At 38.7% G+C, this 14,181-nt stretch overlaps 1 protein-coding gene across 1 annotated transcript in view; it reads right to left on the reverse strand.

Annotated features, from left to right (window-relative positions):
• Positions 1–14,181, reverse strand: part of LOC135708703 (uncharacterized) — an 82,667-nt gene that overhangs the window by 38,168 nt on the left and 30,318 nt on the right. Inside the window, exons 4-5 of the mRNA XM_065230807.1 lie at positions 4,233–4,346; positions 1,559–1,690 (exon numbers count right to left, since the gene is read on the reverse strand). Coding sequence (XP_065086879.1) covers positions 1,559–1,690; positions 4,233–4,346 — 246 coding nt within the window. The remainder of the gene's footprint in view (positions 1–1,558; positions 1,691–4,232; positions 4,347–14,181) is intronic.

Here is a 14,181-nt window from a genome sequence, read left to right on the forward strand (position 1 = left end):
TAACACGCCAGTTGCGTGTGTTACAAGATCAAGTCGACCGCGAGACTTTTAATTATGCTCGCGTCTGACTATAACGACGAACAATGATGGGAATTGATTAGGTAGACCGTCTAGGTGGAGCAAATCTACAACATCTTATCTCCCGTGCCCGTTCGATGTGGATAAACTCGGCACCATCTCATCCCTCTCTTTCTGTCTCTCTGTGCAAGGATAGATTACGTATCTGATCACGAGAGCACTTTCCGCGTGATTTTAACCTATGAAGAAAGTTTGTAGACCTCTTCTAGGGTAGGTTGAGTGCATTTCGTTTTTTTATAAGACCTTGCATGCGCAGTTGATATGGATCTAGCAGAATTTATGCTCTCATGAACTGTTGATGTTGATGCAGCTTCATTAATGCTGCCCGAAAAAAAAAAGTTTAATTGCACTTGATTTGGTAAATAATTGTCGAGATTTGAGGACAAACGATAATCTTTTGAAGTTCATTAAAATAATTTTGATGTTTATGGATCTTGAATTATTCTCTTTATTCTTATGCCATAAGCGCAAATCAACGCGGTCATTATTCTGGCGGTGATTTGTTCGGTTTCTGCACTGGACGAGAATCTTTCCAATTCGAATATTTTCTGGATCGCTATCGGCATAGAATGTAATAGCAATAATCAAACTGAATTCGGTGTAGAAAGCACTTAAATGCATTTAAAAGTAATTTAAACTAAAATTTCTCTTCGCCTCGGAACCGCACTTTTCCCAACTTGTAAGCTTGAATACAGTACCTACGGTTTACGCACATGGAATACATTTGAAGCATCTTGCGGATGTAGCTAAATCACATGAACGGATATTCCCAGCCAAACTTTACTGCTCCTTCGGACGCTCGCCGCTAATCTGCCCCGGCAACTCAAGCATACATATAAAAAGCTGATGACATTCATATGGCGCTCTGCTGAACTGACGACGACGACGACGACGACGACGGTGGCGGCACAACCGTGAAACCCGAAACCACGTTCCACACGCGAACGTGATTGAGAGATTCAAGTCCGGGCTCCATCAAGGAGAAAAGCCGGGCAACAAAAATTGCGCGTGGTTCAATGTGCCCATAAAAGCCCATAATGCATGCACGACACAGGCACCCGTTGCGTTGCGTTGGTGTTGCAGTTGTCGGCAGTTCCAGTGGTAAAATAACCAGGAAGAATGTGAAATGGAACTGGAATCCGGCCCTCGAAGGTGATATAATGTATGATTTGTTTCAGTACCTGCCAAATTGATTTTCCGTGATTGAAAGCATTTGGCATTTGATTCCAAAAAGTTCAAACCTTTTACCAGGGTAAGCTAACTCCATCCAGTCATCATGCAGCGGTCGGCGGGCTTGCCTCCCTTTTTACCACTCACACGCATTGCAAAATTACGCTGTTTTTTTTTTGCCAAAATACCGTTCCTTTTGGCAATTACCCCAGAATGAGAACCAGAATTGGATCGTGTTTTGAATATCCGTCCCCGGACACGTTCACGTTCACACACACACAACTGGGAATTGGCCAAGAATGTCACTTACCTCTAGCGATTGCTGAGCGGAATTTATAGCAGCCTTTCTCTCCTTCTTTGCTCCTCCTCCTCCTCCTTGCAGAGCTGAAATCTCCTTCTTGAGAAGACCAATGCTTCGGTCTTTGGATTTCAGCTCCTCCAGCTGCAACGGAAAGGTGAAAAAGAAGCAGAACAACATAAAATTAGATGTTAACATAAATTACCGTTTCCCGCTGTCGATTCCGATTACGCCATAAAGTGACGAGATCAGTAGGTTAATAGAGTTAACGGAGTTTCGAGAGGAGTGATTTGTTCTAGCGAAAGGCGAGTAGAATTTAGATCGGGTATTAGAAAAAAAATGTCGGTCAAATTTACGCCACCAGTGCACACAGTGGGCAAATCTGACCCAGAGTCGCACTTATGCTGGTTTCAAGAGGTAGGAGATACCTGTTCTTATGTAAATAAAAATCCGATGGAATCGAATGCCACTGGTTTTATCGTACGCAGACTACCAGAAGTGCCCTATGTTGCCCATTTCTCCCCATTTTCTGATGAAATTAGAAGTTATTTTTTATATAAAATGTAGTGGATGTGGATATAGGTAATCAATAACAACTAATCTCAAAATGTGCTGACTAAAGAGATAGCCTATTTTGCCCCATTTTCCCCAAAACTTGTTATTCAAGGGTTAATTATTAATAGATTTGAAAACTGCCGCTAAATTTCAGACATAAAACAAATAATTTCTTAAGTAAAAAATTTTCTAGCGAATCGATTAGAGCTTGTATCGGATTGTGTAGACTTAGGGAAGTAGTTCATTCTGCCATATTTTCCCCAAAACTCGTTTTTTAAGGGTCTTCGGTAAAATGTGTAACGACAAATTGGCTACGTTTAAAAAATCATTGTTAAAAAATTTATCGATAGTTTTTAAATATATTGATTCCAAATAAATCTTTAAAGTATCCAGTTTCAAATGGCGAAGTGTTTTAAGGTGTCCTCCGAGGTGTCGATGGTACTTAAAGGATATCCATGGAACTCCCGAGCATCCATGTTTGATGCCATTTTGAATTTCAAGATGATGACTTCCAGTTAAAGACAAACTGGGAAACACTGCCAAATGCTCCACAATATGGGTATTTTTGGAATCGAGTTGACGTATATGAACCAGAATTCGATGTCTGTCGTCATTTTAGAATCCAATATGGCGGCTTCCGCTCTCAGAAATATTGGAAAATACTGAAAAAATACCCCACAATATGGGTATTTTTGGACTCGAGGTGACGTTTAGGGATCGAAAATTGATGTCTGACACCATTATGAAATCTAAGATGGTGAGTCCCGATTACATAAAAACTGAGAAATACTGTTAAATACCCCACATTATGGGTATTATTTTGAATCAGGGTGACGTGAAGGGACTGGAATCCATGTGTGATGCCATATTGAATTCCAAGAACACCCATTTTAGAATACTAAATTTAAAAATAACACCGGAAGGACATATCGAATATCTTGAAATTAATTGTTGCAGAAAATTAATCACGATAATAAAATCAAAGTCCTACCATAAGAGTCAGTGATTCAGTATGCGATGCTTCAACCCGACCAAGTCAGAACACTTCTCCATCGATCAGCCGAGGGAAAATAATGCACCATTCATAAGGATCATTACATTCCTCGCAGAACTGAACCCCAGACTTGGAGCCCCCAGTAGGCACTCTCATCCAACCAACAGAGGCGTGAGAATCTGCCCCCGGGTAAACTTGGCATGCACACAACAAATCGGGCATTTAGGTACTTCGAACCGTATTCAACCATCCGGCGTCGTCCGTCGAAAGACAGCAGCTAATTTCGTATTCTGTCTGGGCATGCACATACGTACGTACACAATGCAGAGAAGCTAAACCCTGCACAATTCATCTTCTTCAGCCCGCAATACAGGCAACACGAAGAACAAAACCACACGAGGGAGGAAAAAAAATCCCTCCAATGATTTGTTCTCCTTGATGCACTAACCTTTTTTGAACGGCGGAATCATACTGCTCGGGGCCATCCAAAACGATTGTTATGATGAGGATTCTTATGGTTTGCGATTTTTTTTTTCGTGTCTTTCTGGTAAGTGAATGGGAAGAGATTGTTGAATGCCTCACGGGCCCAATTCTGGTAAATTACAGAACACAGCAGTAAGATTCATTCATAATATCACTTAATTAAAGAATTTTAAATTTTTGAGGATTTGCAACGAAGCAGCAACACCCTAAAATAAAAACTTCGTTTTAGACACGTCTTCGGGATTTTTTCAAGGCATACAAAAGAGCCTCTAATAACAGCTTCATGCAACCGTCATAAATCGGAACGTGAATTCCAGAGATCATGCGAAACAAAGCTTGGAACAAGATCTCCGTGCTAGATATGGGAGCCCAACATTTAAGCAGGAATGACTCATTACTCATGGAGTCCCAAAGAGTTTAACATTTTTCGCGCAGCATCATGCCAGCGCGGTGCGGACCGTTGATAACACGCAGTTCCATTCATAAATTATACTCAATGAATTAGAAAGGCTGAGGATTGAGGTTTTCAGCGATTGAACCGGCATTGGCAGCTTGGGTGGTTTGGTATGTATAGGTAATGGAGCAGCATAGCATATTATTTGGGTTCACGTTGTTTTCGGTAAACCACAAAAATGTCTCCGGCGGTGCACTTACCAGTCGTTGGATTTCGCTTTTGGCCGACTTGGTGAGTTGAGTCAATCGCAGTTCGTGCAGGTCCCTTTGCACTCGAATGTCAGAAGCTTTCCGCCGTTCAGCCTCCGAGGAAATCTGTCGAAAGAAAGGGAGAGCAGATCAATGGAAATGCGATGCACTGCAAGCTGGAATTTATGATGGTTCCGATGATGAACAATGGACAATGGAATGAATCATCCTCGGTAGCATCGCATCGGTACTGGGTAGCTAAAGGAGGAAAACAACTTCACCAACATTGGATCATGCTTTATGCTAATGCGGCTGTCGTTTTTTGCTCCTCTAAGCAGCCAGGAAGTGTTGGTACATGAAACAATGAAGCAGCAACAAAACCAAAACAAAACAAAAAATAGCTAATCAGGTAGTGTTGTTATGGAAAGATGCAACATTTGTACATCGTCTAACGCACAGTCGCTTATGGATGTAAAGATGTAAGATGTTCATGATGGAAAATAGGTTCAACTAGAATAATTAACACTCATGAAGTGGATTAGGTACTCTTCCGAGGACAACACATTTAATTTTTTTTTTGCCGAGGTTTGCACAGCCAAGTGCTCAGCACTCCGTTTTACTGGTACCTCAGCAAAAGTAACGTTTGGTTGCTGAGTCTCGGAAAAAGCTTTGCTGAATCTCAGCAAACAAACGTCATGTTTGCTGACATCTCAGTAAATTTGATTGCCAAACACTCGTCTGTGCAAACAAACCTGTTCTGCTGATTACTCATGGTTATTCCAGTTACTCATAGTTAGAACAGCTTAATGCAGCCTCCTAACATCTTGACAGCTCCCATACATGTGAGCTGTAGCTGAAAATTCGTGGTTCTTATGGCGGCTGTTGGTGTAATGGTGTAAATTTTGAAAACGGCGTAACTTATTTATTTTATAATAATTTTAAGCTTTTATTCATTTATTTTTTTTATTTTTACATTGAATTTATTTGAATGTAAAGTTGTGCAAAAGCTAAATATCTAAAGGTAATTGGTATTGTCTTCAGGAAATATAATCTTCGTTGTATACGTACTCATCCCCTAGGTATAAAAGTCAAGATCACAGGTATAAAAAAGAAACTACAATGTGTTGAATCGGAACCTACCTAACTAATTAAAACCAAAGATTTAAGTAAACTTAAGGAGAAAAATCTATTCAACTCTCTAATAAGGAAAATCCCAAAGGCTTGGTAGCCATCATAATGAAGTAATGAAATTGGGTTGTTAGCGGAATGCTTAAATAAAACAGCAAAAAAAGGTTAGGAAGTTCTTTAGTGGGAATGACACTGATGAAGACTGCACATTGCAGTCAAAATACGTATCTGTCATGTATACCAAAATTAATTAAGTGGAATTAAATGGAAGATAACCTTTTTTTGCTGTTTTATAAACGCTCAAGAAGTTTTGTCATAAGACACCAATTTTCCCGGAATGTCTCTGGACATCCCTGAGGTTTTCTATGCTGCTATGAGGTTCCTTAAATATTCAAAATTCCATGACGCTTATAGAGTTTTCGGATTTTTCATATAATTCTAGAATATCCCATTATTCCACGGATCATTTTGAAAGTCTCTGCAAATTTCCTTAATTTAATGGGATTGCTCTAAAGCTACATGATCGTCCTCGATGTACTCGGAATTTCGCTGAATATCATAAAACTATCTAAAAGTTTCTACATTTCATTAAAGGCATCTGTAATTTTTTTTTAAATTAATGTAACTACCATGAAGTTCTCTAATCAACTAAGCTGCATTTTCGACAATTTATAAAGTTCTTGAAATTCCCATGATAATCATATAAAATTCATAAAATAATCTCACATTTCCTTATCTTAACATAACTTGTTTTACTTTCTAGAAGTTCTCTGGGAGCTTTTCTGAAGATTTCAAAATTTCCCTGATTTTCTCGAAATTTCTGTAAGTTTTCTGCAATTTCCTTGAAATAATTTGAACTTCCGTTTGGTTCTCTGATCTGTTCCTCCTAAACTCTTTATACCATCCTGATGTTTTCTGGACCTCTGTGAATATTCCGAAATATTTCTGATTTTTTCATAATTTCTCTGAAATTTGCATACGTTCTCTGAAGGTCTCTATACTTTCCTGAAATGTTTAGCATATCTTCCTGAAGAACTTGGAGTTGTCATGAATTTATCTAATCTCACGCTAATTGATTTTTAAAATCCTCAAAAACGCTGGAATTTCCTGCAGTTACGGGTAATGGCCATAAGATCTCTTAAATTCACCAAAGATCTCTAGATCTAGCTTTTCTGAGGAACTGAGAACTTCTTAAAAGTTTTCACAGTTTTTCTCAAACTATCTCCACATCTATGAATTTCTTTGGACTTTAAAGAACATTCCTGAAATTCTAAGAACTTCTTCAAAGTTCCTGCAGTCTTTAAAAACTTCAAATCGGTTCCATCAGCTTATGGAACCGATTTGAAGTTTTAAAGATTCCCCATATTTTCAACATGTTTTAAGAACTTCCCTTATGTTCCCGCGGCTTGTTTATTAAGCTGCTCAGAAATTCTAATCATTACCTTTTATTCCTCAGATCTTCCTACAATTGATGTAAAGTTAATGGGACTTCACTGAACATCTGTAACATTTCATACTTCCATAATTATTGCACTTTAAAAATGTTCAATAACTCTTGAACTTGTACTTGATATATGAATCTTCAAACCGTTGAATATTTTGAGATCTTCAACTTACTAAATTTGATTAAATATTAAACTTCAACATTTAATGGGTTTGATTGTAAAGCTGTTTCCTTAAAACTGATTGTAATGTCTTAACATTGATTGCGTTAATTGCCATTGTTGTTGTTTTTCCAAAAATATAAAATTTGTGATGTAGGGAAATGATAAATAGCAGATTTTCAGCGATGTGCCCAATCTTAGATCCATGGACCAACATTTTATGTAAACCTGCGTTAAATATCTGAAAAACGCAGGGAATTTTATTTAGCCAAACGAGAAGACGTATGAAGTTTAATTCATTCATAGAATGTGTTCCAGAAAAAAAAGAATAATAATATTCCTAAAGCTTGATTGCATTTCTTTAACGTATATAAATTGTGCAGTAAAACAGAGGCGAACCAGCCTCAGGCTGAAAGCCTCCCTAATAAAGAAAATTTAACTTAACTTGTGCAGTGAAACATTCCGATATAATCATAAACATAAAGGGTGAGACGTACACAAACATGTCATGTAAAATTTAGTGTTTCGAGACTGAAAAGTTCATTACTCGACGAAAATTACGTTCGATTGAGCTGAATTTTGTGTCTGTAATGACTCAATTTTATGTCAAAATTAACGCTCGTATATGTCAGTCTCAGAGCACCTAAATTTATATGAATGTTTAAAAGAGTGTATGCTGATGGTTTGTGACCTTTATCAGACACGTATTTCATGCAACCCTAAGCCTAACCTCCTCATTTATGATTAAAAGCGACTCGGTTAAGTATTTTCGTTACAAAGTATGTGTCATATTTACAAGAAATATTAATTCCTTATAACAACAAAAATGTCACGGTTACAATCTGTCACAACTGATTGCACCCCTAACCTTTCCATATTTTACCTAGTATAAAGAACCCCCATTAATATTTTTTTACGATCAAGACATATACGCCACCTGATAACCATCTCCGGACCCACAACTGCACGGCAGCCGTTTGCAAATTTGACATTGGACCGGAAAATGAAGATTGACAGCTGAAAGGAACCCTCTACTATACTGTCATCGCGACTCTTCACCGCAGCAACACCGAATCTTGCGTAATCTCACCCAACATCTTTATTATAAACACGTTCGATCGCCATTATCGCGAGGTGTCCGGTTGAATTAAAACAATTTACTTCTTACTGCGAGAAGCGATGCGCAGAATTACGAAATGACCCCAGCCGCGATCTGACCCCACTACGCGTCCTGACGTTCATTATTTGATTATTTTACGCAATTTAAATTCTCCATTCGTACTACGCGATGCCTGGCATGGCACATAAGACATCGGACATAAGACTTGTTTAAATTAATTTAAATAGCAACCATATAAGGAACGCACTCTCTGTGCTCCTCGGTTGGATTGTCTCCGAAACGAACGAAAGGTTGTGCCTTATTAGGACCAGCACATACCAGAAATATTATCCTTTATGGCAATAATAATAATCATAGTAATAACCACCCAAGTCACCACGTCCATGTTCAATGCGACACCTTGGCGAATTCCAATGCGAGAGAAAAAGGCAATAATAAAGATTCTCCCCTTGTTGCTGTCTGGGTAATGATTTTTTACTTGATCCGTAAATTATGCAACCGGGGCCGAAATTATTAATCATCCTTTAAAACTCGGAACTGAACATCGGATTTCGATAGCCACTCTTCTTTCTTCTTTCCTTTATTTAACGTCGGTCTCTGTTCCGCAATCTATTGCCAATCACCGACGGACATCGATTGCCATCCATTGACGACAATCGAATATGCAGGAAGGCAGCTTCCACAACTGCGTAGGATATCGCACCCATTCACAACACACATGGGCCGGGACCAACGGCTTACTTCCCTTCCGAAGGAAGACGTGACCAGAGATTTTTATGCCTCAGAAAAATCCCACCGACCTCGGCTGGGATTGAACCCAGACCCATTGGGGTGAGAAGGTAGTCACGCTTACCACTACACCACCGGCCCCAGCTCGATAGCCACTCAACGCACGAATCGATGTGACATTAATCGGGATGGTGAGAGATGTGAAGGAGACGATGACCATGGTCACGCAACGGCCTCGATCATGGTCGGTGTTGTAAAACGGCGTGATAAACGACGACTTGCCAAACGGAGGCTGCAGACTGTAGGTCAGCACTTCAACTTGGCTCGTGTTGCTGTAGGTCCAGGGAAATAACCCAACGAACTTGAAATTCGGTGGCACTCATCGGTAACTTTATGAGGTGGAAGAGTGGGTAATCTGAGAACACAATTAGCTCAAAGGGCATATGAAGTGTAAATCGAAAATGTATACAGCCACTTTATGACCACGTGCTGCTGGTACGTTGAATGTTGTAGCATGCCATGCATCATTGTATCGTCATCGTTTACTATACGGCCGATGCGATCGACTCAAAATTGAGTGGTTTTTCAATCAAAGTCTCTAAATCACTCAAAAAACTACTCGAATATGAGAGAAATCAACAAAATATTTACTCATTCTAGGGGTATACTAAAAGACTGAGTGAAACCTCTTTAAACTTTCCTCATATTCGAAGGTTTTTTTTTTCTTTATTAAAGAGATTTTTAGCCATGGCTAGTTCATTTCTTTCATATTCGAAAAGATTTTCCTGAAAAATCGAGAAAAAATTTACTCAGTCTATGAGTGAACTAGACGGCAAATGGATCTAACTCCTGTTCACTCAAATCCGCAAAAGCGTAGGTCACTCATAGAATGAGTAAATTTGTTCTCAATTATACTCAATTATATGAGTGAATTACGCTTTTGCGCATTTGAGTGAACGTAACTCAAATATGAGTTAGATTGAACGGCCGTGCATGCAACCGTACCGCACGCAAGAACAGTTGCAAACAAGTAGCAAAGAGACAAACCTGTTTCTAATGGCTACTTGTATACAAGGAGGCCATTTGATAAGCCAGGAAAAACTGATCAGAAACGATGACAAAATTACTGTTATTTTTATTAGAGCGATTCGTTCATCTTGACTTTCCTTGTGAAATATAGTTTTATCGTTATTAAAAGTCTGAATTGTATTTTTACCAGGAAAAAAAACCGGAGATATGCCAGGAATTTTAAATATGAAACACTTTGAAACAAAAACTTGAAAGGGAGCATAGCATTTTAGGGGAAGGGGGCTGCTGGTCTACAGGTTTTGACCAGCCATGTATTAGGTTTAGGTATAAGGTCACACGTAACGCGGGTAGATCACCTCTCCGTGGTGCGTTACGGTGTAAGATCTACCACCGAAGACTGTCCTGACTAACGGGTGTTCAATAAAAAAATGAGAATTTTTTCAGTCATATACACAGCAAAAAAAAGTTGTTGAATATTACATCGAAACTGCTGCAACCAGGTCAATCCATCGGTTGTGTAAAATCACATTGTACGATGTACATCGATTTTGCGGACAAAATTACATCCATTGATGTAATATTGTATCTGCGTTTTGCTATTACATGATTATTTCATGCATCAGCTTGAATTACGTTGATCGATATTACATTTTTTTTTTGCTGTGTAGCTAGAAAAAAAAATTTTGTTCGATGAATTGAGTATTTTTTATTGCAAACATAATGTTTATTCTTCAAAAAAACGACAATGAATATTGGAGAAGGGGCCCTGGTCAGCCGTACGACGCAACTTAGTCGCAATGCTCTCACAAGGGTGCTGGACGGCATTGAAATCATTCTCATTTTTTATTGAACACCCGTTACTTCAAACTAGGGGAACAGGATTTTTGTGTAATCAATGGAACACATCTTGGTCCTTGTTACTTTTTATGCCTTGAAAATAGTGCCAAGGCTCGGTTGTTCTACCGAGGACGATCTTGAAACAAGAATAAAATGAGTTAGTTATTCTTTATCACTGTGATTCCGAATCTTTTATTCGTTGTTCCCTAGTTTGGAGTGGTTAAGACAAGGGCTCTGATGCACGGACAAGTGCTGTAAAATCTCGACAATACACGGTGATATTGATAATTCTACTTTGGTCACTCATTTGAGCTAACAGTTATCGTCAAGGCAAACCATGTCAATTGTCAATGACAATGCTGTCAGTGACGAACATAGCCAATTTCTTTTTATTAGGTAAATTTGTAACAAAATTAAATGACTTGAGCAACACAATTACATGGAGCCGTTAAAGTGAACAAGCATCTACGTCCTGAACGGCTTGCATAACAATAATATGACACAGGATGCACGAAATAACACTTTTTGTTACCAATGACGAAAAAACTGAATGAGATTTTGAGCTTTTTTTTGAAGATACTTGTCAGTGACTATGTGAAATACAATTTTGTCAATATCGCGCGAAAGTCTGTCAATGACAATGACAAATCTCAGCATTGGCTCTAACTCTTCGAAGGGTATAAATAGCGAAATCTTTCAATTAGAATCGGTTCCATGGGATGAAGGCAAGAATGACAACTGCATCAAAACCGAGTACTTAATTATTTCTCAATAGTGATGGAGTAATACGACATGCACTAAACTACCCTAGTAGCACATTTGTCACAAACTGGTTGAGGTAAACTTTAAGTGACTCATTTTGGTCACAAACAAGTTGCTGTAACCTTTTGTGACAGATGTGTGCTTCTTGGGTAAGGACACGAGATATGATAAAATTGATATAATTAATGGTTGCATAATCAATTTTTAATTCAAACACTGCGTAAAGTAAGCAACCTCCCCCCTCCCGCTCTCTAACTACGCTTATGAGATTGAGCTTTTTTTTTTAATAAATCATCTGTACATACCAAATCGATAAGATTTTCTTATCTTCCGAAGTTGTTTCAGTTTGAAACTATACTTCTATTGATATGAGTGAGGGAGGTGCCCCCCCCCCCCTCTACAACCACGAGATAGAGAAATTGTTTTTGAATATTTCATCTGAATATACCAAATCAAGATAAGAAACTTCGAAATTATTTGGTACATCGGCAGCAGCCAACACTGCATTTAAAGATTTTTGGCATTTAATTCAAACCAATAATATATGAACAGTTATAATATTTTTTAAAAACATTATAGCACCATACTTTCTTTGGTAAAGTTGTTCGGAACTTACCGGGCTATATTTGTGCATTGTTGGTTTCATGGTTCAGCAAAATTGTGGTCTCTAGGGATAAAAATCCAAAAAAGTAGGTTTTCCCATACTAATTTCCATACAAATTTCAAACACAAGCCGGGTTACAACCAAACGCCTCCGTTAGGGATGTGGCTAAGAAGCTGCACCTAAGCCGAAGTTTTGTCCAGAAGGCCAAAACTAAGGCTGGGCTTCGAACGTTCAAGGTACAAAAGGCCCCTAATCGCGACGAGAAGCAGAACAAGTCCGCCAAAACCCGTGCCAGGAAGTTGTACCTCAACATGCTGACGAAAGTTGAATGCTGCATCATGGACGACGAAACATATGTGAAGGCCGACTTCAAACAGATCCCCGGCAACCTGTTTTTCACGGCCAAGGATAAGTTCAGCGTTCCAGAGCATGTCCGCACTCAGAAGATGTTCAAATTTGCGAAGAAATTCCTGGTTTGGCAAGCCATCTGCACGTGCGGGAAGCGGAGTGCACCTTTCGTGACCCAGGACACGATGAACGGACAGGTGTACATAAAAGAGTGCCTCCAGAAGCGGCTGCTTCCTCTCCTGAAGGCCCACAACGTCCCAACAATCTTCTGGCCGGATTTGGCCTCATGCCACTACTCCAAGGACGTGCTGAAGTGGTATGCGGACAATAAGGTCAATTTCGTGCCGAAAATGTTCAACCCTCCCAACACTCCGGAGCTCCGCCCCATCGAGAAGTACTGGGCGATTATGAAGCAGCACCTTCTTAAACGACCTAAGGTAGTGAAGACAGTCGAGGAACTGAAGAAAGTATGGGTTTACATGCAAAAAACGGTTGATTCACAGGTTGTGCAGAATCTTATGGCCGGGGTTAAGGCCAAGGTGCGGGCATTTGCGTATGGACTGTAAATGAAATACGAGTAAAATGGTAAAATGAAGTTTAATAGTTTTCTCAATCCCTGAAAATTTGATGGCAATCGGATGAAAACTCGAATTTTGCGAATCAATTTTGTGTGTGGCAATTTTATCGTGGACACCCTTTACATTCATCCACGTAAACTTGTATTTCATTTTACGCAACCGAGCAACTTGTAAACAATGTTGTTTACAAAGATGGCCTTTTGTATACAATATTAGCTACATTGCATGCAATGTGTCAGAACTTTATATGATATATAATGTAAACGTATATGATATGTGACACTTCATTTATGTGCATCATATTGAACACAAATTTACACTACTTTTTCGAACTGTGAAGGTAAAGTTTGCGTTTTTTCCATATAACGGTGACCCACTCTAATGAATAGTTTATTCGATTCAATCAAAGTGTGTTGTTACTTCGTACGTGAAGTTTACGATTTTCAGAGTTGGGACGAAATGCTATGCTTATATCAACATGAAGCTTTAATGTAATAATTTATTAGCTAGAAAAAGTTCTGAAGATGATAGTTCCGCTAGAGTACTATCGAAGAGAGTGTGAAAATTTAACAGAAATTGAAATTGAGTGAAGGGCCATTAACGCAACAATACTAATCAACCGCACACTCCATTACCTACACAGCAAAAAAAGTTGTTGAATATTACATCCAAACTGCTGCAACCAGGTCAATCCATCGGTTGTGTAATATCACATTGTACGATGTACATCGATTTTGCGAACAAAATTACATCCATTGATGTAATATTGTATCTGCTTTTTGCTATTACATCATTATTTCATACATCAGCTTGAATTACGTTGATCGATATTACATTTTTTGTTGCTGTGTAGTTGATACATTGATGCACAGTAAAAAATAAATTTTAATATTCTATCCAAGAGGATGCACTTCAGTCATGTCGAAAATCTCATGTAATTTTTATGGCAACACAAATAAACAAATGCAGTAAAAGCAACGTAATGACAGTTCATACACTGTATTAATGATAATTTTGCCTTTTTTCGCAAGTAAAATTACACCATATTTTCGACACGATTGAAGTGCATCCACTTTGATGTGATATTAAAATTATTTTTTTGCTGTGTGGATGAGGAAAATGAGGCAAAAGAGTGCGTGCTCGACTTGTTCATATACCGTCTGCGGCTAATAAACGTCGCTAGAACTATTCCACAGCTGCAGATAGTAAATGTAAATGCCAG

The sequence above is a fragment of the Ochlerotatus camptorhynchus genome, unplaced genomic scaffold, assembly GCF_037179485.1.
Source record: "Ochlerotatus camptorhynchus isolate MF236.1 unplaced genomic scaffold, CSIRO-AGI_Acam_v1.1 ptg000332l, whole genome shotgun sequence".
Taxonomy (NCBI): domain Eukaryota; kingdom Metazoa; phylum Arthropoda; class Insecta; order Diptera; family Culicidae; genus Ochlerotatus; species Ochlerotatus camptorhynchus.